Source organism: Cydia fagiglandana, chromosome 16 (assembly GCF_963556715.1).
Source record: "Cydia fagiglandana chromosome 16, ilCydFagi1.1, whole genome shotgun sequence".
NCBI classification, from domain to species: domain Eukaryota; kingdom Metazoa; phylum Arthropoda; class Insecta; order Lepidoptera; family Tortricidae; genus Cydia; species Cydia fagiglandana.
Window position 1 is genome coordinate 11,209,142 of NC_085947.1, and position 24,130 is coordinate 11,233,271.

The window sequence follows — 24,130 nt, forward strand, 5'->3', positions numbered from 1 at the left end:
AACGTAATTGATTCAGCGTCCGGCGGGCGCCAGCACTCCTTTTTGTCTCCGTTCCGGAAAAAAAATGCGAATTTCACCACTAATTCAATATCCGCACGCTTTCCGGTACTTTCCGCGGCGGCGCGGGAAAATAAAATCGGTTTACTTATTTTGCATATTTTAAATAATATTTTCAGTACTTGCGAATAAACAAGCACCAGAATATGTTAGCCGTAAGTATCTTTATTGGTTTCGATGGCTCCTATGAAGAATTACTTATGTTGTATTCAAACAGTTAATAAAATATAACATAACTCTGACATATTAAATATCTCAGACAAATTAAAACGGGTCACTCACGCTTTATGCCGAAAATTGCTCGATATGACCTGAAGTGAGTGACCAATGTGACCATGCTCAAATATAGTTATATTGATTATATTTACATAAGAAGACCGATATATTTTGCGACAGATAGAAGGATATGCGTAAATATAGGAGCTGTTTTACATATACCTTAGACGTATCTAATGTAACACCATTTAAAAAAAAATGGATAAATCTTCAAGAAGTTCTGAACTCCTTCCTAAAATTCTTATTTCAGTCTAATCACAAACAAAATCTTAAGAGAAAATAATAAGCACTTTTCCTCTCTGTACTTTGCTCAAGTTGCATGGTTGCAAAGAACAAGTAGAGGTACCGAGATACATCAGTGTCTGCGGCAGGTCCGTTACGCGACTCCCCACCTCCGTGTGCATACATACTCTCCTCAACTTATAAGATCATATTCTTGTAAACAGGTGTATTTCAAAACTCGACTTGGCAGCATCGGAATAAAGACGAAATTCGTACGAGACATCGACGCGAGATAGGAACTCGCGTTAGTTACGCAACGCCGTGCAATTGAACACCAGGCGACGTGGAAACAGATACGCGACAAATGTACGGGAACGGTACTGAATGATTTCACTGGAAACACTCAAATGTTGGTTGCATTTGTGATACGTTTTATACAGTCCTGTAGTCATGAGAGATACAGAAAATAAAATATAACCCCTATTATTTAACATTGTATAGTGACACAGGGTACAGGGGGGGCACATCTTATACAGGGTTATTTTTTGACCGTTAGCCATATTGTGCGAGGTGATTAGGTAGGCCATACTGAACAACTTTTTCTATGGGACCAACTCCGAAAACACAAAAATTTTTTTGGCCGTTTCATCCATTTTGGTCGAGTGGATGTCGACGTTTTCTATGGGAAGGCCAATTTTTTTTTGGGATTTCGGGGTTGGTCCTATAGTAAAAGTTGTTCAGTATGACCTACCTAATCACCTTGCACAATATGGCTAACGGTCCAAAAATAACAAATAAATAATGTAGCAAACAGATATTGCATAATTTAACAAGTAGTACGTAAAATAAACATGATGCCATATCAAAACAGAAACTACGAACTCACCTGGGAGGGGAGCGCAAGCAATATTGCAGGAGTCGATTTAAACAACGAGGTTTCAACTCAATCCTACGGCCGTGTGGAAATAAAACAGTTTCAAATGAAACGGACCGGCTAATTCCCAGGCCAGAGCAGCAAGGTAACATACCCAGGGAAATGATATAGTTCTGATTGCTGTATTTGATGATGCAATTTCCGATATCGGATATGATGAATACGTTGAGTCTAATCCCCTTACGGTACGTAAGACGGTGATCTAATAAATCCAAGATGTAATAAACTAGGCTAAGCGGAGGAAACGCATGTGAACGTATTTTCTGAGTTAATGTAGTTTAAGTTCATATGTCCTATTAGTTCATGGCATCGAATTATAAACATCAGTTTAAAATATTCGGGAATACTTTTTCAGCTCTCTCTATCAGCTATTTTTTGTATTTCATATATAAAATTTGTTATGTTAGAAACATAATTTCATGACATGGGTATTCTTTTAAAAGATATACCTATTTAGTAGTATCATATTTGTAAATAGCCGCAGCAACTTAAGTTTCGGTTAATAAGGCGGGGGCGTGCCAACAGAGTCTGCAGTCGCATACGCATCGATTACGGTGTTTTGTTTGACTTTTACCCGCCCGGTGGAGGGCTGATCACGAAACTAATTATATCTCGGGGCGCCCGTCCGGTCTTACTCATATACATTACGCATATAGCTTACGAAATGGATATAATAAAGAAGTTGACAATAATTAAAACTTTTGTTTTGGATGTTCTCGGAGGAGAAATGAAATTAGAGTGGTAAAAAAACTCTTCGACGTTAGTAACATAATTTTATTATGCGTAAGTAAGTACATATATAAAAAAGTAAGACTAATCAGAATTTGAAAGTTTTCTCTGTTTAATGTTCAAAGGTAGGTATAGCACAACAGTACCTAATATAAACGTTCGTCTCCTGTGTTCACGAAAGTTAATCAGAAATTATTTATTTGTATTGATACAGTACATACGTGTTTCATTTCGTGTATTCAGCTTGCATGCGTTAACGATACTTATCTAACTATAGTTTAAGATTAGCTTTTAATTTTTTATCGGCATAAATTTTTCATGTTTCATGTACCCATGTAGCCTGTACTTTTTAAAAATTAATTATTAACCTTAATATTCGAGAACAGGAAAAACATTTGAATGTGGCCCAAAACATCAAAAAAACTTGTAATTTCTAAGTTATTCCTACAATTTACTTATAGCAGATATTTTATTTGGAAGGTACTTGGTAATAATGGTAATGTCTTGCTTACCTACTTGCTTATTGCTTTCAACAGAAAACCTTAACGATCAAATGTGTGGTTCCTAAATGCAATAAGAGATCTACAAACATGCAGCTCCACTCGCAGATGGAAGTAAAATTTATTTATTCGTATTTATTAACTTGTTGCATCTTTTGAGCAAATAATTTGATTAACCAAGTGGGCGTGGAGGTAAAATACGAATTTGTTGATTTTTCGTTTCCATTTTCTCTGCCTTTTTCTTTAGAGGGGTCGGCGTCTCATCTGTGTACTCGCTCCAGGGAACGAATGTTCTATCTAATTAACTTTATCATAAAGCGCAGGTTATTACCTTGTCGGTGGAATGGACGGTTTAATCGAAAGCGCACTCTTGAAATATCGTGAGAATTTAAAGCATTCCTTTATATACATCGATCAAATCCTTTTGTAAAACTAGACATGACTGAAAGGCGTTTGAGGTCTAAGCAAATACACAAATGAAAGCACCTTCAAGGTTTACTACCTTCCAGAAATTTAAGAAAAAAGGAGTTTCAGAGTCTACATATAGTGGAAGGGAACGTTTCTTGTATAAAGACGTCCCACACGACGTTCCTATGGCCACCTCCTGTCTCCATCATCCAGATCAGCTCGATGGTACCATCATATTGCATTGTCATCTGATTTATACATGGCATGCAAAATTTCAGCTCAATCGGAAACCGGGAAGTGGATCAAATTTTACTTGCAAGATTTGATTACAGACAGACAGTCCACACAGACAACGGTCAGGTGAAACTAAATAAAAGCATCTCGAAATCAACAGTGCAGTCATTTCCACATACAAATAAAGCCAACACACGAGGCGACGAGTGCCGAGTAACAGAGTTATCTCGAACGGACACGATGGCCACAATAATCGCGGGCTAGTAAACGGCCACAGGATTACGACAGCTTACCTAGTCTTCGTCTTAGTCGAACCAATGTTTTATCTGGGGCTAGGTATTCGTAATCAGGGATCAAACTTATACTAGTTTAACTGAGTGAAGCACTATGCAGGTCTTAGAAATATAAGCGCAGTAACCGGCACCGCCGTCACCAATCTGCTAAGTGAGTTATCTCGCACGACACAAGTTGCAGCCGATAATTTTTGGGATTCGTAGACGGCCTATTTCGACGAATTAGGGTCGGAATGCGTTTACTACCAGCGACATACCTGGCGTATTTAGTCTTCTACAAGCAATGTAAGTTTGGCATTTAAATTAGTCACTACATAATTAAATGCACTAAATGAAGAAAATCTACAGTTTAGCATACTCGTCGCAGCTGATATTTAGCAAACAACAATATTTTTATTAAAAAAAATCAGTTGAAATAATTTTATGTGAATATATATTTTTCGTGTAAAAGGGAAAAGATATTTTTCCAGTTTTTTTTTGTGTCATATTTTTTGTTTTCTTTTCATTTCCTGGATCCCTCTCTTAGTGTGCGGTCAAGTTATTATTTTAGGTATTATTAGGATTTGTAGGTATCGGTCAAAGCAAAGGCGTTAGAATGTCCATAGGTATCATATTTCAGTCCTTTAGCATTTATTTCAGCCAAGCCAGACAATCTTAACTTAATTCATCAGGATAGTGGCCACAAGAACACAGCGCCATTCCGTGAATGGTCCCCGTCGGACCGGCAGGAGGTCCGCTGCGATTCACTTAGTAAGATTAGTTCGGACTCCATCGAAGGTTTACACCTCGGAACGCGTCCAACATTACCAACACCCTAATGCGCTTGGGAAATCTATATGGTGCAATTTACACGTTCCTTGGAACGGAGATGGAAAGTATTGTGAAATGTAAGTGTATGTAAATGGCTCGTCACTCTCGTCAGTGAATAAAGTGTTGTTTTGTTAGAAGTTAAAATAAGAATAATGTGATACATCAGAATTATCAATGAACTTTGTTAGAAACCTACACGTTATTATGCCCTAAATATTCTCCTATATTATACGAGTATCACATCCCCGCACGTTCCAACACACTAAGAAAAAAAATCGTTTAAAACGATTTAAATTGCATTCATGTTTGATGCTTTAAACAGTTCCACTGTTCGTACGTTACGTACGTACATTAGTTGATACAATTAGAAGACAATGTTAATGAAATCACTTTAATGTGTGCTCGATAGATCATATTTTTTTCCGTGCACACGCAAGCATCCACACCTTAAAATGCTTACATATGCTGTGACATACTTGCGGATATAAGTATATCCGTTTAGTTTTTCTAAAGCTTGAACACGCCAAAACGTGGGCACACATTTTTGCTTATACATTTTGGAAAGGGTGGTTAAATTTTATTACTTTACTTAAATTAAAATCGCTATAGTATGAGGAATATATGATACCACAATAGTTGTCAATTGTATGATTCGTTTTCATGATAACGAGCTTTAAACAATAACTGAGCGAAATCACTTTGCACCAATAGAATTGGAAAAGTCGATTAGGCTAAAGAACCTTGTGAAAATGTTAATATATCGAGGATCGATTAGTTTTTGTGTTTTTGAAATGTTGCGGAGACGTCAATGAATGGAAAGACAACCAGAAAGCAGAATAACACGAGATACAAATGAGAAAAAAAAGAAACTAGGAAAATACAGCGTTCTTACATAAAGACCGAAACCAAATTTTTCTTATGTTGCAAAAAACGTACAAATATCTCAAATTTATGTACAAAAAGAGAAGTCAAGTTAAATTAAGAGCTAGCAAGAGCTTATCTGCTCCCAAAATAGTGGTGCTAAATGAAATTTGTATGCAAAATGTAGGATATTAAAACGTTTGATCATTTTTAACGTATTTGAGCGTGTTAGGTGTTAGACGATGGTTCTATAGAAATACATACTTCAAGCAATACACAAAATAAAAAGTTTGACTTGTATGAGTTGCTAATACATTCCCGAAGATTGCAAGATAAAAATAATGCTAAGTATCCCCATTATTTATTGGTTGAGCCAGCTACTTGTGATTGCATCAAGCGACGCCGTTAATTGATTCGCATAAGGGACATTGACTATAGAAATGTATGCAAGAAACATTTGCGAAAATGACCTAAACCTATTTTAAAGAAGCCACAGCTCACAGTTACTATTTTGGTAGCATTCATCGTGTTGTCATTACACTATAACAGTGACGAAGGGGTATTAACATGATGGACATGCTGACAATGCCAAAAGGGTACTTTTGGCGGATGGTAATAAATGAAGGCGGATGGCAATGGACTGGGCCCATATCAATGAATATTTGAAAAAGACACCCGTTAAAGTTATATTATCAACTTATCCGCAAATAACTCTGGCTTGGACTACTTAAGCATACAGTAATCATGTCGTGCAAAGTGCCTGTGTCCTGGTCATCACGAAGTCTGTGACATGTCAAATCCTGAGGCTGAAATGATAGTCTAGTATATTAGCATGATAAACTATAATATTTTCAATTATATTCAATATATATTTCGCTCCATTAGACCTTTATTTTCTATTTATTTGTAATTTTATGTGCCCACGTTTTGGCGTGTTCAAGCTTTATTTTGGATACTAAGCCCTTAACAGATAGGACATTCTGAGTAACCTTTTAGTTGTACCAAACAACACGGCAACCTTAATCCACAAAAACTTTAATACAAACACTAAATCCTCAACAGAAAATTAATGCATTCAAACATAAAGGAAAAGAACGCAGACCAATTTCCAAGCGGCGATTATAAATAACCTAAGCGACCGAAAGATAGCTCAGCACTAATCTTGGAAGTTAAAAATTAAATTTTACCAATAAAATTCTGCGAGAGAATCTACGGGCAAAGTTTTAGCTCTCATCTGAGATAAGACCGCGCGTCTAGGCTAGTTTCTATCGAGTGTGGATTATTACAATCAGGGAGTTAGTAAAGAGGGTGCTTAGTTTTGAACATCCGTCCGACCATCAGTATTACAAAGGAAAATCACTTTGATGTTTGACTTGAGTGGTTTACAGGCGAAACAGCAACTATTATTTGTTGAGACGTACATATATTTTACAATAACGGGCCAATTACAAATAAACTGCAGAATCTGAAAGTTATTGAACTAAGTCCATAAGGAAATAATAAAAGTATCAGTGGCCCTCGATGTGGAGGTATCGGAATCGAACAATAGAACGTGAAACTTCGACTCGCACTGGAGCGCTGGCTGGACTAACTCTTATTGCAAACTCGCGCGACCCGCTACTTAAACGACAACACTCGGGCTAAAGCCGGGTACACACACAATGACCAAGATTTTCTGTTTTTTGATAAAAAACTTTATGATTTGACAAATAATCGTAAAATTTATAAATGATAGTGCTAAATATATTCCCAAGTTCCTTAGTATATTTCACAATTTTTTATTAGGTCAATAAAAAATTATCGTAGAAAAACAGAAAATTCTCATAACCACAAGTATTTGTTTGTTGTTTCACAGTGCGGCATTGCTACTTGAAGTAATAAAATCACGCGATTTGTACATTACACAACAAAGGGACAAGCTGGTATCCAAAAAAAGCCTTAATCTTAAACCTGTACTTTGTTTTGGCTACTTTTTCGTATATTATATTTATTTTGGTTTAAGAAGCACACGACTTACCTACTCTACGTTTATCTATTTCAAAACAGTAACGCATAAAATAAACAACATATATAACCTAGGTCAATGTACTGTTGTGTCCGTAGCTTAACAAGTTCATAAATACGCTTAAAGTTGCCATCGTATTGAATATAAGGAAGTGAGTCTCTTTGTTGCCTAAGTTTTTTTTCCATTCGACTAAGTGTAAGGGAATGATGTTACGGCTTATATCAAAAGAGCTTTAAAAACAACCGTCATATTTTGTAATAATGAGGGAAAATGTTTAGAGACTGGCATTAAGTCAAGTCTCTTACTTGCGTTATATTTATCGTAATAAGCATCTATGAAAATATCTTCTAATAAAAGTATACGATTACTCATTTGTACGTATATGTATAATCAGGTACTCAAAATAAGATTTTCCTAAGAAATAACTTTTTCATTACCTAGAACATATTACTAAGTTACTTAATGTTGCCATGTTATCATGTAAGCGGAAAATTTAATGTTTACAACTTTACAATAAAATGCTTTTTTTACCCATTACGTCAGTGGAGGTTGAAAGATCGTTTTCTTACACAAAGTGGATTTTCTGAAGTAGAAGACGTAGGATGACTTGTGAAAATTTAGAACAAATATTAATTGTTTATCACGAATGTCATATATTAAATGATTAAAATTCCTTTTTTAGTGGTTTCTTTTTCTCGAGTCGGAAACTCGATTTTTCTTTTTCCTACATAGGAAGAATATTGTCACATCACTAGTCTGTTAGAAACTGTCAAGTGTTACCTAAGTGCCACGAGTTACCGATGTGTATAATAACATTTCTTTATGGAATGAGCACTACTATTGCTACTCGTATATGCTTTTCCTACATATATTTTATTCATATACAGAGCAGTCTCACGTAAAATCGATTTTATTCCCGGAGGCACGGAACCCTAAAAATGCACTTTGTTGAAATTCGCTAGCTTGCCCTAGGAGGCCTATTAGTTAACCTAATAGCTATTAGGAGCACTTCCTAATTATAATAATAGTATTAATCGTCAAAAGCGTATGAAGGGCGTTAGAAACTCGTACATAGATCATACGAGTAGATATAGAACAGTACACGTTAAGTACTTTAGGTACGAAATTTAATAAGCGGACGAAAGATAACATAATATGTATTAGGTACCTTATCTTTTACCAATACGCATAATCGATAGTAAGCAAATACCTGCTGCTATAAGTCCTACTGCTGGGACAGTGATTTGAGGTTTAAATTTATTTTAAGTAACTGAGTACAAACATACGATATACCGTTACAGACAAAAGGAATTAGCAATAACTAATTCTAGATATTGGCCAAATACTACTCGTGCATCACCGTACTATCGAACGGTTCATACTTGTACATTACAAAAGCATGACCAACAGCGGCAGATTTATCTCGCCATATTAATTTCGTAGGTTTCAGGTCAGTTAAAAGGACGCACCGCACTGACACACATGCACAGATCATATCGGTCGGACTCGCATTGTCCCGGTTTCAATATGCATAGCTCAATACCGGAACCCGACACTACGGGTGATGTTCCCGTAGTTAAGCGAGCGGAGGCGAGAGATTGTCACAAAACTAGTACAGATTGGTTACTGTACATTTGTTTCAGCTTTCAGAAGGATTATTCCCGAAAATAGTATCTAAACCGAAAAACTTCTTAAGAAACCATCAAGCATTTGCAAGGATAGAATGCCCAAAAGCTGGCCAAAAAAACGACTTCACACAACACTTTCAGAATCAGAAATTCTCCTTCACAAGTGAAGTGAAGATAACTTCACTTTACCAAAAATAGAGAAAACACCATCCTGTACCTACCAATAATATTTGAAGATTTCCCTTGATTACTCAAGGATCCTATTATAAATTTTTTAACTTGATGATGATCGGGCCAAATATGAAGCTATAAAACTAAAATTTGGAAAATAAATATGTGTATTTTTCTTTGATAAATCGGGAAACGTACACTAGACGATATGAGGCGTAAGCTCGTCTGTGCTCCGTGAGCGATGATTATACTGGACCAGTTCATTTGTCAACGGCCTCTGTGCTGACAGTGATGCACCGGCAATGGACGCTTGCTGACAGATTATCAAAGGTTGCGACAGTCGAGGTTCCACTTCAGGCGCCTATAAAGGCACTAGTAGACGGCAATGGGCTCAAAATTTGTGGAAAATTCTCTGAACCTCATTATGTTGGATGTTTTAGGTTCCGTTTTAAAATCTCTTAAATAGAGACTTTGTCTCTGACTTTTGACGGATCTTTGTAAACTGTGCTAGAAATGATTTAAATGTTGTATTGTTAGTGTTCTTTATTCGGAAGTGCCTGTTAGGCAACAACTGCCTTCTTGAATAAATAATGTTTTGAATCTTTAATATTAATTTTAAGGAGACTGCGATCGAAAAGAAATGGGACGTTTCAGATTTCTTTCTTTTGTTTATTATAGTTATTTGAAGTAGCGATGTGTAATAAAGTTATGCAAGAAATCTTATCACAACAAGGATGATAGCTGCTGATTTAACATCTTGGTGGATCTTTTAACACACAAAGCACATAACGTAACTGCACTTAACTTGATTTTGTGACAAACAACTTTTCTGACATTTCTTCAATTCCCAGTAAACGACATTCCCGTGGAACGAATACCTATTATTTTGACTATCTACCTACCTGAAAAAGCACCAATAAACGCCGAAAATCAAACAAAAGGCCATTTCGCATACGATAAAAGCCTATTTTGAAATTTCATTACACGTTGGAAGCCCGTGAAAATTCACATTGAAAAAACGTAGAGGTTAATATGTAAAAGTGCAGTGTATACGGTGACAGTAAATTGAATGAGGCGGGCGCGGTGTTTGCTGCGCTCATCAATCATCCCCGTATGGATTTCGTTTTAATGCGGCGTCATCGTCGTCTCGTGGCCGCGCGTCACGCTCCGCGCATATTGTTTTACGGGACCCGATTTTACGCTCAACCTCAACTATACAATGGTGTTTGTAAGGGAAAGATGGCGTGCCGGTTTCCCTCATGTCGGGTCGGTCAATGATTAGTTCACGAGTAGCGTATTTGTGGCACGAACGACTTCCAATGATGTCAAAAATAGAATGAATGATGTCAAAGATGTCTAAAATATCGTTTACGTACTAATTTTTGTTTGGTTATTTTAGCTCGTCAATGTCTATGATCCACTTCTTCGTATCACATTTAAGATTGTCAACCTGTAGGTACATGAAGCGAAATATGAAGACAGTTTCCCCGGAATGTACCACGGTCAAACATACTACATATTGCAGCATATTATTTTTAATTAATGTTATTGATAACCGAAACTTTCGACACATTCCCTGTTATTCTTCTTCTCTTCCATATAAAAATGACTCAAGATGGGTAACTGCATACAACATTTTTCAAAGCTATGCACCACTCCAATTTGCCATAAGACGTTCGTTGCTTTCACACTGCCATGCAAGGAAACGCTGTACGTTGGACATCTCAAACGTGCCAGCCAGTCCATTTGAAGTTAAAACGAGAAATTGCCCAACAAAGAAGTGACCCCTTCCTCGGATGCAGCGGACGTGAGCACGGCAGGTAGGACAAACAAATTCTCGCCTATTGTATTTGCGGATGCTGCAAATTAAATCCCCATTCGTGGAGGCCGACTTGGGATACGAGGAAAGAGCGGTCAGCGATATAATTATGATGATATTAAGTTACCAATTTTTGAGCTTACATCCGATTTTAGTTTTCTATGAATATGTTTTAGATTACTCCAAAAATAAAATAATATTAGTAAGACTTTTAAGAGAAATTATCTTGTATTTAATATTGTGCAGCTAGCTGCCAGCTACTGCAACTGTTGTCCCAAAAATATACAGTACCGGTCAAAAACCAAACCTTTTTAAAGGTTTACCTTTAAAAGGTGATAATTTATTAGCCGCTAAATACGTTATGATACGAAGTATAGGTATTCTGCCGGGCTATGAACGTATACGTACGTCTGTCTGTCTATTACCTCACGCGTTAAACGCTGAATCGATTTAGAAGAGATTTGGTATGAAGATTGTTTGATAATTGGGAAAGAAAATATGATAGATAATCAATCATTATCATCATCATGCTACGCAGAAACGCGGACGAAGTGGCGGGAAGGAACGAGTTGTATATAAATTCGTAAAAACGTACATATTTCTTCACGCATAACTGTTTGCTAAGTGTAGGATATTAAAAAAATTAATGTGTGTTAAAAACAAGTCTTGAAACCGGTTTCTCTCAAAACTCCGAAATAGCTCAATATTTTTAATTATTTTATGCTCTTTACGAAGGACTGAATCATGTATTTGGGTAACAATTTCGTATTATTGTCTCATTAAAAATTTAATAATAAACCCAAGAACGAATTTTACCGGTATTTTTTGTATGAAGAAAAAACCGGTTCCGAACCTTGGTTAAAAATCATCATCCGCTCCTCGTATAAGTTTGCAACGCACGTGTTCAGTAATCCACGGTGTCGTCCGACGCCATTGTCGTCCGCTCGTGCCGGGCTTAAGGGCTTCGCGAGCCGACTCCACGGACATTTCGTAAATTAATAACCAATCACGCCGATACTTCGAGAATATTAACGCCGGCGGCTTATCGGGGATGTACTGCGCGTTCACCACTCAGGTGATGATGTCCTCCCAGACGTATACATCGACGGCGACATCCTGACAAACGCTTTTTATTTATATGAGTATTACTTATTAATAAAAGGGTTTTACTTAACTATTACGCGCATGGGCGCGAGCGTGACTTGCAAATCCAAATTTGGTTTTGAATGTCCGGCAACACAAAACACAGTAGAGCTGACAGATGAGTTGTATGTATAGTTGTAGGAGGGACTGGATCGAGTTTTTCGGAGCTGAAATTTCACGCAGGTAGGCTAATATTAAAATTGAGAATTTAATGTCAAGTTTAGCAACTGTTACCAACAGACATGGTAACGTGGTCATTACACCGAAGCGCATCGCATACCGCAACTAGCTGGCGAGCCAATCTATGAATGTGACAAATATATTTTCGCCTCAGCAGCTCGAACAAGGGTACTTTGCTTCTTAAAAACAGTGAGCAAAATGCGATTTTGCTCACTGAGTGAGACAAAATGTCATTCAAGTGACCTTTATAGTCAAATGTCATTTCAACATGCGGGGTCTAATACAAGTTCAATATATGTACTTGGGTTCTATTATCTCTGTCCCTCTAGGTATGTTCTCACTGCTTAGGGTGAAAAATTTTGTGTACTACACGAGATCAAAGTTATTTACATCTCGTGCGCTTTTGAATCCCTTACTACGCTCAAGATTCTAAATATAAAAATATTATAGAATCTTTCGCTTGCACGGGACTCAAAATAAGCACTCGAAGAAATATCAAACTTTGATCTCTTGTGGTACAAATAACTATTTCTCATGACAACAATTCTATTCTTGTAAAAATACAATGAATATACATATTATTTGATTAACGGGGTGTCGAACCTATTCAACAACATTTTGGTGACCCCGACATAAATCTGTTCTACTGCAACTAGGTAGATAAGATACACAAATCTTCTAAGTGTGTAGCTTCTTTTGCTAGCCCATCTTAACGCAATCAAGACCAATGACCTTAAAGTTTAAACCTTAGCCTCCTAAGACCTAGAGTCATTTTTGCAACTGTGAATTTGTAATCTTCTTTTATTCCATTATAGTTAAAAATTCGATTTTAATTTGTTCTTTTTGCCTTTTTATTGTTTTAATTGGTTCTTTTTCAGAAGGTTAATGACGTTACTTATCTATGACGCGACAAAATTGAGGCACGTAAAGTTATATAAAACAAGGTTTTCCCTAATTGTAGCTTCTAAAATCGTCATATTAAGGAATATCGGCAACTGAACGTGACGAATTATAATCTGTGCGAGCCGTAATCCCCTCGCTGCGGGGCGCGGCATGAATCAAGGCTGTACCGATGCACCGTGTTGTTTCTGCAAGCCTAGTGCCGAATGTCTATTATACATAACTGGGAAATATTGCTCGGCGTTTGTTGTATATCGCAGTCTGGCTAACCATCGTGTTGCTATAAAAAGTAAGAAAAATTCGAAAATACCATCCTGCCATATTTAGAGTCCCCACCTTTACCACCAATGGCCAGATTAAGTAACAGTTGAGAGTTGTTAACAACTTTTGTTTTTTTTTAACTTTACCGGCAGAGGTAGATCTATCTTCGCCCAAAGAGACATGTTTAAACGAAATGCATTTATGTAGCCAAATCTATAAAAGTTATAACCTTGCAATTAAAGTCTTTTTAGGAGTAGTTCAATATCATAAAACAAAGCAACTACAATATGTTCCAAAAAATTTTAAAATTCATTTGAATACAATAACAAAGTTAAAGCAAATCTGGCGGCGGGCGGCGCGCAGAATTCGAGGTGTCGGGGCCGGCGCACTCCATTTGATTGGGCATTGTTTCGGGCGGCCCGACGTTAATACGCTGCACTGGATGCGATGCGAATCCAATTTTGGGCCACGCAACCTGAGCGACCTATCCACTACATACGCTCTTATTCTCTTACCTACTTGATTTAAAAATGAACTTTATTAAGCAAACGACACGGTCCCTATTACAGTAATACGTGAGTATCCGTTACGAGGTTTACAGGGTTAGTATTAGATATCCTCTGCCTGATATGTATTAGTATTCAGAGCGAGAGCGGCCGTACGTGCTCGCGGGGAACGTGATGCGAGCAAACAAAACACGGGCGTACTTGAAATAGACCTGGTTCTGAGATTCCTCAGGCTTTTGTCGAGCCCATTCATTCTCAGAGAAAAACCGGACGGTGGATAACGGACTGAAGGTTGCCTACCTTTCGAAAACATTCCATGATCTTTCTCTTAGCTTTCGCTATGAACATTGTACCTATGCAATTAACAACGACTGGTGTCACATTTCATGTCATGTCAAATTATGCGAGTAACAGGAACAATTCCGTAGGGAATATTGTCGGCATCACGGCTAGTCGATTTCAGGTCACTTTCGACAACCTATTAACCTGCTCCAATTTGGCTGGGACATGGACGCATGGCAATTGGATATTATGTCCTCGTACAACGTACAATGAAATGGACTATATCAATCCATATATAATGATATGAACTTTCCAAATAGGCTTTCTGTCAACAGTATGCTTACATGAATGTTGGGATTAGCTGCAGCGTTATTTATTCTCCATCTTATAAATCTTATCTAGTCTCCGAATATCGTTTTAGTAAGATGGAATCGATGTGCTGTCAAGTTCTGAAAATTGCTTTGGAAACTAATTTTGAACAGATCTACGTTGGTATATTTGTAAGACACACGAAAGATAGAGTGCAAACAGCAAGGCGAGACGTGCGGACGAGGCGGGCTCCGGGTCTAACAAGTTCACAATCTGAGCTGGTATAATTGAAACGTCTGCTAGCTCCCGAGACAGAGTGACGTAGATAATAGACCTTATTAAATATGCCGAACCTCTAGGTGGCTGCTGAGAACGGATTGAAAAATAATCCCTTCGGTAGACATTTTTAGAGCTCGCGAGGCTCGCAGACGGCGGCCCGGCCGAGCCAGCGATACCATCGTCGGAGACAGATTGGAATTTAAAATGCGTAAGCCTCCCCCAAATTAACTGGCTCAAAGGTACATTGAAAGATCAAAAAATAAACAGATAACAAAATCTACAAACGTCTTTCAGCAATGTATTTAGGCAAACTAAAATAGTATCTAACATGGTTTACTTCTGAATATAATATAACATCAAACAAAGAGCACGGAAGTCAAAGTTTGAGTATTACCTACTTACAACACTCATAGTAAACGCAAAGGTACCCCTATATGAGCAAGAGTAGGTAGATATAGCACACAAAGCGCGGTCGGGTTCGAAAATTGTGAGAAGCCGTATGACGGAGGCACGACTCAACCGGCGATATTAATCAGACGATATGCAATGCGGGCGCACACGTGCTCAACTTCAAGATTAGAATTTCAGAGCAAGCTCGTAACAATAATTGAGTCTGAGGAACTGCAGTTCGTTGAACAAGTTAAAGGGACGCGGACTTGTAATGTATTTATATTAAAACTGATAAATAAAACGAATCGATACAAGATACAATAATTTCTCGTGTTCGCGTGTCTGTCTGTTAGTTAAACATCATACTTCATATTGGGTGCTTGGTTGCCACAAAACTTGTACAGGTTCGTAGTTAGTTTCGAGAAATGGAAAATTCTTTTCATATTTATTGTTCGTATTTATTTATTTTCATATTGTTGTGACTGTAATAGGTAGTCACTTTACAGAACAATCGAAGTAGACGAAGGTTGAATGTCGATAGTAATAATTTGTCGATATGGCATCCGTCTCTCGACTCTAGTTTGTCTTTGAATTTAAAAAAAATGTTTGCGTGACATGTTTTCATTTACCGCCATTTGACGTTCAGTATATGACGTTATATTTTAATTAGTTTGTATACAATTAGTTTGTTTTGCTGCTACTAAACTAACTATGTAGTATTATAGTTGTTTTCTACAAAAATTGAATAAAATCCATTGGAGTGATGAAGCCACTGGCATAATATTTATCTTCTAGAGAAATTGGTAACAGGAAATTTCATCCTACTTCGTTACTAAGACTCCCACCAATTGGCAGAAATGCTTTTGTTAGAAAACCACTGTACAAAATTATAATATCAAACAAAGGATTAACCTCGTTATACTTTAATACTCGACCAACAATGCAATTGTTTGTGGGTGACATACTTAGTGTAAAAAAAAGTGTTTGTCGTTTTTGTGCCCCTAAATATTATTTAATAATCTATAAATATGTATAAAATACGCATCTTACAAAAAACCACCACATAAATAGTAAAATAAAATAGTAAAGAAAATAACTAAAAATACACCTATAATACCCACGCTTGAAGCATGTAGCATTTGATACCGTTAGCAACCAAATAATGTGTACAAATCATTAGAAGGCAAATATATGCGAGCAATTCCAACGACTCACTACCTATTGACGTCTCACTTTGACGTCGCGAATGTAGTTTTTCAGTGACAAATTGTCTCGTTAGAGACGTTTGAACAAGTGAAATGTTGCAGACAAGCATGGAAATAACGTTGCATGCAATCGCTGTATGAATATTTTATGTACAACTATGATTACTGTGGTTTTTAGAGTTCCGTAGTCAACTAGGAACCCTTATAATTTCGCCATGTCCGTCTGTCTGTCCAAGGCTTTTTATTACTATGATTACTGTATGTTTAGGGGTTACTTTCATAAAAATTCCATAGGAACTTCGCTTGATAGAAAATCTTTAATTTAATAGCTTAATTATTTCGTAAACAGATCCTTTTCAGACACCTATATCATTTTTTACATTCACTGCCAGCGACCCGCTCAGTTTTCTCTTTTTAGACGCTTTTCGCCACAAACGGGAAAACCGTGTTATCCGCTACGCTCGTAGCGCATAGCTCGTGCTGGCAGTGATGTGTTAAAGACCTATCTAATGGCAACAATAGTGTTGGCGTTCTTAAGGCCAAATTACGGCTTTCTAGCACCAATGCTGTCAATGTTACTGAGCTATGTTGAAGACAGGCAGACGTACGCACAAGGCAAAACTATAAAGGTTTCTTGTTAACTAGGTTTGAGGTACTTAGTTATAATACAAACAAATCTATTAGTATATCGGGTCAAAAGTCTCAATGGCGCCTATGAGACGCGACATATGCCTCGTGGAATATCATAAGCGATCCAATACGCTAGTAACAAGCATGGGTCCTATAACATCCATTGCGCGCCAGGCGCCGCACCCGTAGCTTTATGAAGATGGTTCTTCAAGCCCATTATCATGTGCTTTAGTTAGTTATACTGGGCATTTTCCGCAAGTCGACAACCATTGTGCCTATTTTGCGTGAAAACGAGGCAGCACTACTCTAGCCACCCCAGCTCCTCCATGAAACCTAGCAGTGTCTTCAGGTTGCTATCTGCGTCCTTCAGTGTGCACGGAATCCCTAGGTATTGATTCCTGTATACTTCTACCTGTTTACAGTGTAGGAGGATATGTTCCGCTGTTTCCTCTTCTTCCATGCACGCTCATGTACATAGGGTTGTCTGTTTGACCCATATTATGTAGGTGTTTGTTTAGTGTGTTATGTCCTGTGATTAATCCTACTATTTTGCGTAGTTGGTCGGCTCGATTCTAATAATGAATTAGATCTCTACTAGACCTCAACAAGTTACGATATGGATAATTTAAAGATATTTGTAAAATAGATATGTCAAATTTGACGTTTCCGCGATTCTGGAGGTCCTCTTGAACGATTTCGACAAGATAGATATGTCAAATTTGACGTATCCGCGATTCTGGAGGTCCTCATGAACGATTTCGACAAGTTATGACTTAGATATCCAATAGTCACATCTAGTCGTTATCTAATGTAAATCTAGTTGATCTCTATATCGTTTCTAGATCTTGTAATTATCTCGTTTCCCGAATACGCGTGGGTGTCTGGGTGTTTTCAGTAGTATTCATCATATCATGTGCCTAAGGAGAAAATTGTTAAATTGGGTCAAAAGTCTCGATACATGGACAAGTACGGGTGGGCGTAAGGCGCCTCTGAGACGCAACAGATGCCCCGCCCGCCCGCGCAACAGGCGCCGACTCGGGCGGACCGCGCCCGGACTTGTTGAGCGAATCGACCGACCTACTAACGTTAAGACATGAGAACCGGCACTGAACTCAAGTTCATCCAAGCAGCCTGCCAAGTCGTAACATCAATGTTACGACTTGGCAGGCTGCATGGACGGGGATGACGATAGACGTACAATAGTTATTTGTTTTACAAGGGGGCAAAGTTGTTGTTTATCCGCTCGTGCTAATATTGATACCCGAGCAAGCGAAAGATTCCAAAATTGAGCCACGAGCGTAGCGAGTGGTTCGAGAAATGGAATCTTGAGCGTTGCGAGGGTTTCAAAGCACGAGAGTTAAACAAAATTTGCCCCCGAATGAAACACTATTTTTTTCACCACACCAAACCCGAAGCAAATATTAAATGTAAAATATCAAACAAAATCAAATCCAAATGAATGTTATTAAATATGTATCATCCAAAATCACCATTTAATGAAGTCAATTCTACCAGCAAACATACGAAAACAACTCAAAATTTGCATTTGATTACTTTGCCTCACATCATGCGAATAAAATGCAACTTTGCTATCAGTTTGTGCAAAGTGCAAAGTAAGCCTTTCCGAGCTGGTGGGGTGAAGAACATGTTATATCAAGGGTGGTCTAAGCTTGATTTCCTTTTCCTAGCTAGTCACAAAGCAACAATTTCACAAAAAAACAAAATGATACGAGCTCATACGAAACAACAATGACAGTAGTAAACTAAGATAGTAGTAGTCTGTAATTTTGGACGTTTACTGACACTACGGCTTTGTTTCTCGCTTCTCAAAATACTAAAGCAAACCATATAGGCTTAAGCCTGCTTGATTTTAGGTTTTTTTAGTAGTAGTAGGTACTTTATCATAAAACTTTCGATAAACAATGAGCTATATAATCTTCGCTACCGAATATCACATTCCGATTGTAGCCTATTCTTAGACAAGTATAGGTATGGTAGGTATATTTTTCTCTACCTAAAAATACTAAAGTAAATCAGATTACTAAAATTTTGTAGGAGGTACTAAATAAGAAACATCCACCTTAACTTAGTCAAGGAGTTTATTGCAAGTAAACCCAGGCTTTGGTCGGTACCTAATTTTATTTCGAACCAACATCAATATCGACTAGGCCCTAATATAATTTGCGATGGCAGAGTAGTCGGTAACCTATTTTAAAACCCAATTTACCTATAACCTATTAGGAACGGTGTCAACAGTAAACAAAACTGATGCGGCATTCGAACTACGGTAAAAAAAAACAACTGGTTGCACCCCGGGAGTGCCGACAGAAGTGAAAACTCAATGACTAGTCCAAAATGTCTGCAGCACTATGTATAATGGACCCATCCTCCTTTCTATTGAAAAACTTTAGTCCCGAAATTGCTGGTCAGTGAGCTTGTTTAAAATTCGAAATTCAAATTTGTAGCGTTAATTGTTTAAAATTCGAATAGAAATTGTAAAGTTACCTTGCAGACCTCGCATCTCAAATATATTTGGTCATGATATTTTATTCACTGTACTAGAGTTCACTTTTATTTGCGATTTCATCAAGATGTAGCTTTATTGAATTATATTTGTAACTTACTTGTTAATTATAACTGTGAGATCCTCGTATTTCAACCCGTACAAGATTAGAACCTTTTTCATGTAATGTCATTGAGTTTTTCTTTATTGATTTAAATGCCATCTAAATGATGAGTGGCCATCTAAACGTGGTCACGTGATCGCTGTCTCGATTTTATAATTTTTTCCCCACCTCAGAATGTGCCTAGCGCCGCTAAAGAAGATTTCACTTCAAAAAAAATGATTTCACACAACGCTCAATGCATCTCGTTCGCTATACAACATAAAACAATAATTAATTTTTCAATCCGAACACATTAAAACTAGTGGCTCTGTGAGCTGTAGACCTCGCGAGCAGAGCTTAAAACTGAGTAAGGAAAAAAAAATAAAAAAATAAAAACAACAATTGATATGAAATTTAAGTGTAAAAAAATACAAAAAGTTATATCCCAGCATATAATTACCGGGGATCGAACCCAGACCTTCCGTGCAAACAAAAAAGCGAACGTTTGCAAAATACACCTTGATAGTTCTTACATGAGGTGACGAAATATAGCTACTCATTCTCAAATAAAAACTAAATATCTTAATACCTCCAAAACCAGCGAAATAAAATTTATTTATTTTTGACCATTTAATCTGTAAACATGTCTTAAAAAGAATACACTCTTATGATACCGATACGACTATTTGTTTAAGCGCGAGCTATCACAACTCTTCCATTTTGAAAAATTTCCAAAAACCGTCTCGACAAAAAATTTTTATTCAGTCATAGAATTTGGTTACAAAATTTCACGAGAATCGGTTAAGAATTGCGACCTGTAGAGGAGAACATCCGGACATACAAAAGCAAAACGCCCGAGTCAAAACGTAGACCTTCGCTTCGCTTCGGTCAATGAAAATGAATAAAAAATATCAATAAATGTATATATGTATGGATAAATGATTTTTTTTATTTTTAGAACGCCATATGATTTCGACACATGTTCTTTTACTGATATGAGTAAAAATTGTTAAATATAAAATGGTGTCGCCATCTAGACGAGCATGGAGGCCAAAGGTATGGGCGCCGTATATTCAAGAATCAAATTTTCTTTAAAGCGCAAAAAGCCATCATCTCTTGCAAAAATTAAACGAATACGCTTAGACCGCGCTTTTCAAAATAAAATAATAAAATAAAAAACAACAATTGATACGAAATTTAAGTATAAAAAAATACAAAAAGTTGTGTAGCAGCATACGATTACTGGGGATGGAACCAGGGACCTCCCGATGCAAACAAAAAAAGCGAACGTTTGCAAAATGCGCCATGATAGTTCTTACTAAAGCTGACGAAATTTAGCTACTCATTCTCAAGTAAAAACGAAATATCTAAATACCGCCAAAACCAGCGATACAAATTTTCTGAATTTTTGGACATTTAATCTGAGCTGTAGACTTCGCGAGCAGAGCTTGAAATAACATGGTGCTAAGAGCTTTAAATACACCGTGTTTTTTTTGATTTCCGTTAATTTCAAGGGTGCATTCCTGAGCTTAAATCAAGTAACTTTCTCAAAGACACCGATGTTCTAATTAAGTCCATTTCGGAGATAATCCATAATTTATTTTTTTACTATAAGGCCTCTACAAGCGTGTACACTTGCCTTAGGGCCGGCTTACATATTGATTAGTGTTTAGAATGAGTTCATACATTTGCTACTAAACTTAAGTACAATCTCGGTCGATTGATGTACGAAATGACATTGATATGTTACAGATTTCAATTGTTTGGTTGAGTTAAATGTAATGCCCGTGTTACAACAACGCTATATGCTACATTTAATTACTTTTTAAACAAAAAAAAAAAAAAACAAAAAAGAAAACAAAAAAAAATTTTTTTTTTGAAAATTAACTATGCCATTTAGTTCTTATAAACGTACTTAACTATACCCCGAAGTTAACGGAATTCAATAAAAACACGGTGTATAGTAAATTAAAGAAAAACAATACGAAATTTATGTGTAAAAAAATACAAAAAGTTATAATATCCCAGCATACAATTACTGGGGATCGAACCCAGACCCTCTGTGCAAACAGAAAAAGCGAACGTTTACAAACTGAGCCAAATAGTTCTTAGATGGGTTGACGAAATTTAGCTACTCCTTCTCAAATTAAAATTAGTTAAAATTAAATATCTAAATACCGCCTAAACCAGCGATAATTTTTTTCTGCATTTTTTGCTATTAACTCTGTAAACATGTTTCAAAAAGAAAATAGGCTTATGATATCGATACGACTATTTGTTTAGGCGCCAGGTATCACGACTCCGCCATTTTTAAAAAATTCCAAAAACCGGATTGACAAAAAAATTTTATTTAGTCATAAAATTCGGTCACAAAATTTCACGAGAATCGGTTAAGAATTGCGACCTGTAGAGGAGAACATCCGGACATACGAAAGCAAAATGCCCGAGTCAAAACGTAGACCTTCGCTTCGCTTCGGTCAATTACTGAATTTGTTTTCGGACGAAATCTTCAATTGGATGGCTACGGAACGCAACGAGCCCTTGTGACACAATAACCCGAGGGTGATAGGTTCGATCGAAGATGCGCTCTGTCGTAAACATGAGCCCAAAACGGAATGCAACTATCCCGGCTATAGTGGACTTTCGCGGCGACTTTTTTATTAGTAAATATGATGATGTGCCGATACTTTGCGTGTTACTTTTACACTTTACAATATCTAACAATTTTTAGTAAAAAAAATGCTTGTAAAGTTAGTTTACGGACGATAATTTTTCGTGATAACGTCATAATAAAACGTGTCCGTAACGTTACCATGGAGATCTGTCCACAACGTTACCATGGAGATTTGTCCACAACACAACGTGACACTTTTTTCGTGCATGCTACCGGTGTTCATCGATTAAGAAGACGTTATCACGTCAATAATAAATTTTGACTTTATTCATGTCTTTAAAATTGAACCATAAAAGTCACAACATAATATCACAAAGTAATAAAGCTCAGCAACAGTTCAAGTTTTACATTTCAACGCTCATACAACCCGTCGCACTCGGGGTATCAAAGGTTTTGCATCGAGAAACGTTTAAGCGAACTTATGCTGAGGCGAAAGGGCGCAAAGATGTCATTCAAACTGCTTACCGAGCATATGATTCGGTTAAATTATGTTCTAATGTATGGGCAAGAAAAACAAATTATAGCCAGCATTCAATGAATGTAGTATGATACCTTTGGGTATGGTGCTTTACGCACACTAGCGTCCCTCCCCCTCCCCCTGACGCAACCCCCCCTTTTAGCTTGAAATATGTCCCGGTTTACGGTTTTTTTTTTATTTTTGAGAAAAGTATTAGAGTTAGGAAAAAAGTGTCAAGGTAAGAAATAATCCTTAATAAATTTTAAACAAAAAAGGTTATATACAACTTTTTGGTAAGACTCACCATATTCATGTATTAACTTGTTGAAGTTCAATATAAGTTAGTACGTGATAGTACTGAAATAAAACTAATACGGAGAATAAGCTTGCAAGCTTATTCTTCGTGAAGATTTCTTTCAGTACTGTCACGTACTATGTTATATTGAACTTCAACGAGTTTTTCAACGGTAAAATTTTGTCGAAGTTCATCTAGCTAAAACATCAATATGGTGCGTCGTATCAAAAAAATTAATATAACCTTTTTTGTTAAGAATTTAATAGGGAACATTTCTTTCATTGACACTTTTTTCCTATATTGTATACTTTCCCCAAAAAACAAAAAACACTCTCAACCGGGACATATTTCAAGCTAAAAGGGGGGGTTGCGTCAGGGGGAGGGGGAGGGACGCTAGTGTGCGTAAAGCACCATACCCAAAGGTATCATACTACATTCATAGATTGCTGGCTATAATTAGTTTTTCAAAAAACACAATTTGACCGAATCAATAGGACAATCGGACACCAATGTAAACGAGCTCTCAGATTACGCGTCGCTGTTATAGCTCTCAGGGTAATAGATTCACTGATATTAATATTTGTCTGCGCTTAGCAAGCGTTTGGAACAGTTCAAGAGAGCTGCCAGAGAGGAGCGACAAGTCGACACGTCACTCGTTCCGAGTATTTGCTCCATGCATTGCTATGTCGAGTACTCTTAGGCGAATCTACATGAATTATTAATTTCTCAGCTACGTGGATGAACAGCGTCGGATGGTTGGCATCTTCGCAGTGATGTTGCAAAATGATTAGGATACAAGCACTTACCGACTAGCGCTAAAATGACTGTTAGCAGAGGTGCGGCTGGGAAGGACACGGTCACATTAAACTCAAGCATCTGAAGGAGATCCACTGAAACAAAAATAAGATGTTAGCAATCTGTTATGATATTACAATTAAAAAAATGAAATTAATTCTGGAATGGGTATTAGCAGCAACGATACTCGAGGTGGGGTTGTCTTTGATTGTATGTTGTGTGGTGGCCTGATTATTTTTATGTCAATAAACAAACGTAAGAAATGTACAAC

At 37.1% G+C, this 24,130-nt stretch overlaps 1 protein-coding gene across 1 annotated transcript in view; it reads right to left on the reverse strand.

Moving 5' to 3' along the window:
• The window catches only part of LOC134671978 (membralin), a 138,471-nt gene that overhangs the window by 76,091 nt on the left and 38,250 nt on the right, over positions 1 to 24,130 (reverse strand). Inside the window, exon 8 of the mRNA XM_063529874.1 lies at positions 23,871 to 23,954. Within this exon, the coding sequence (XP_063385944.1) occupies positions 23,871 to 23,954 (84 nt within the window). The remainder of the gene's footprint in view (positions 1 to 23,870; positions 23,955 to 24,130) is intronic.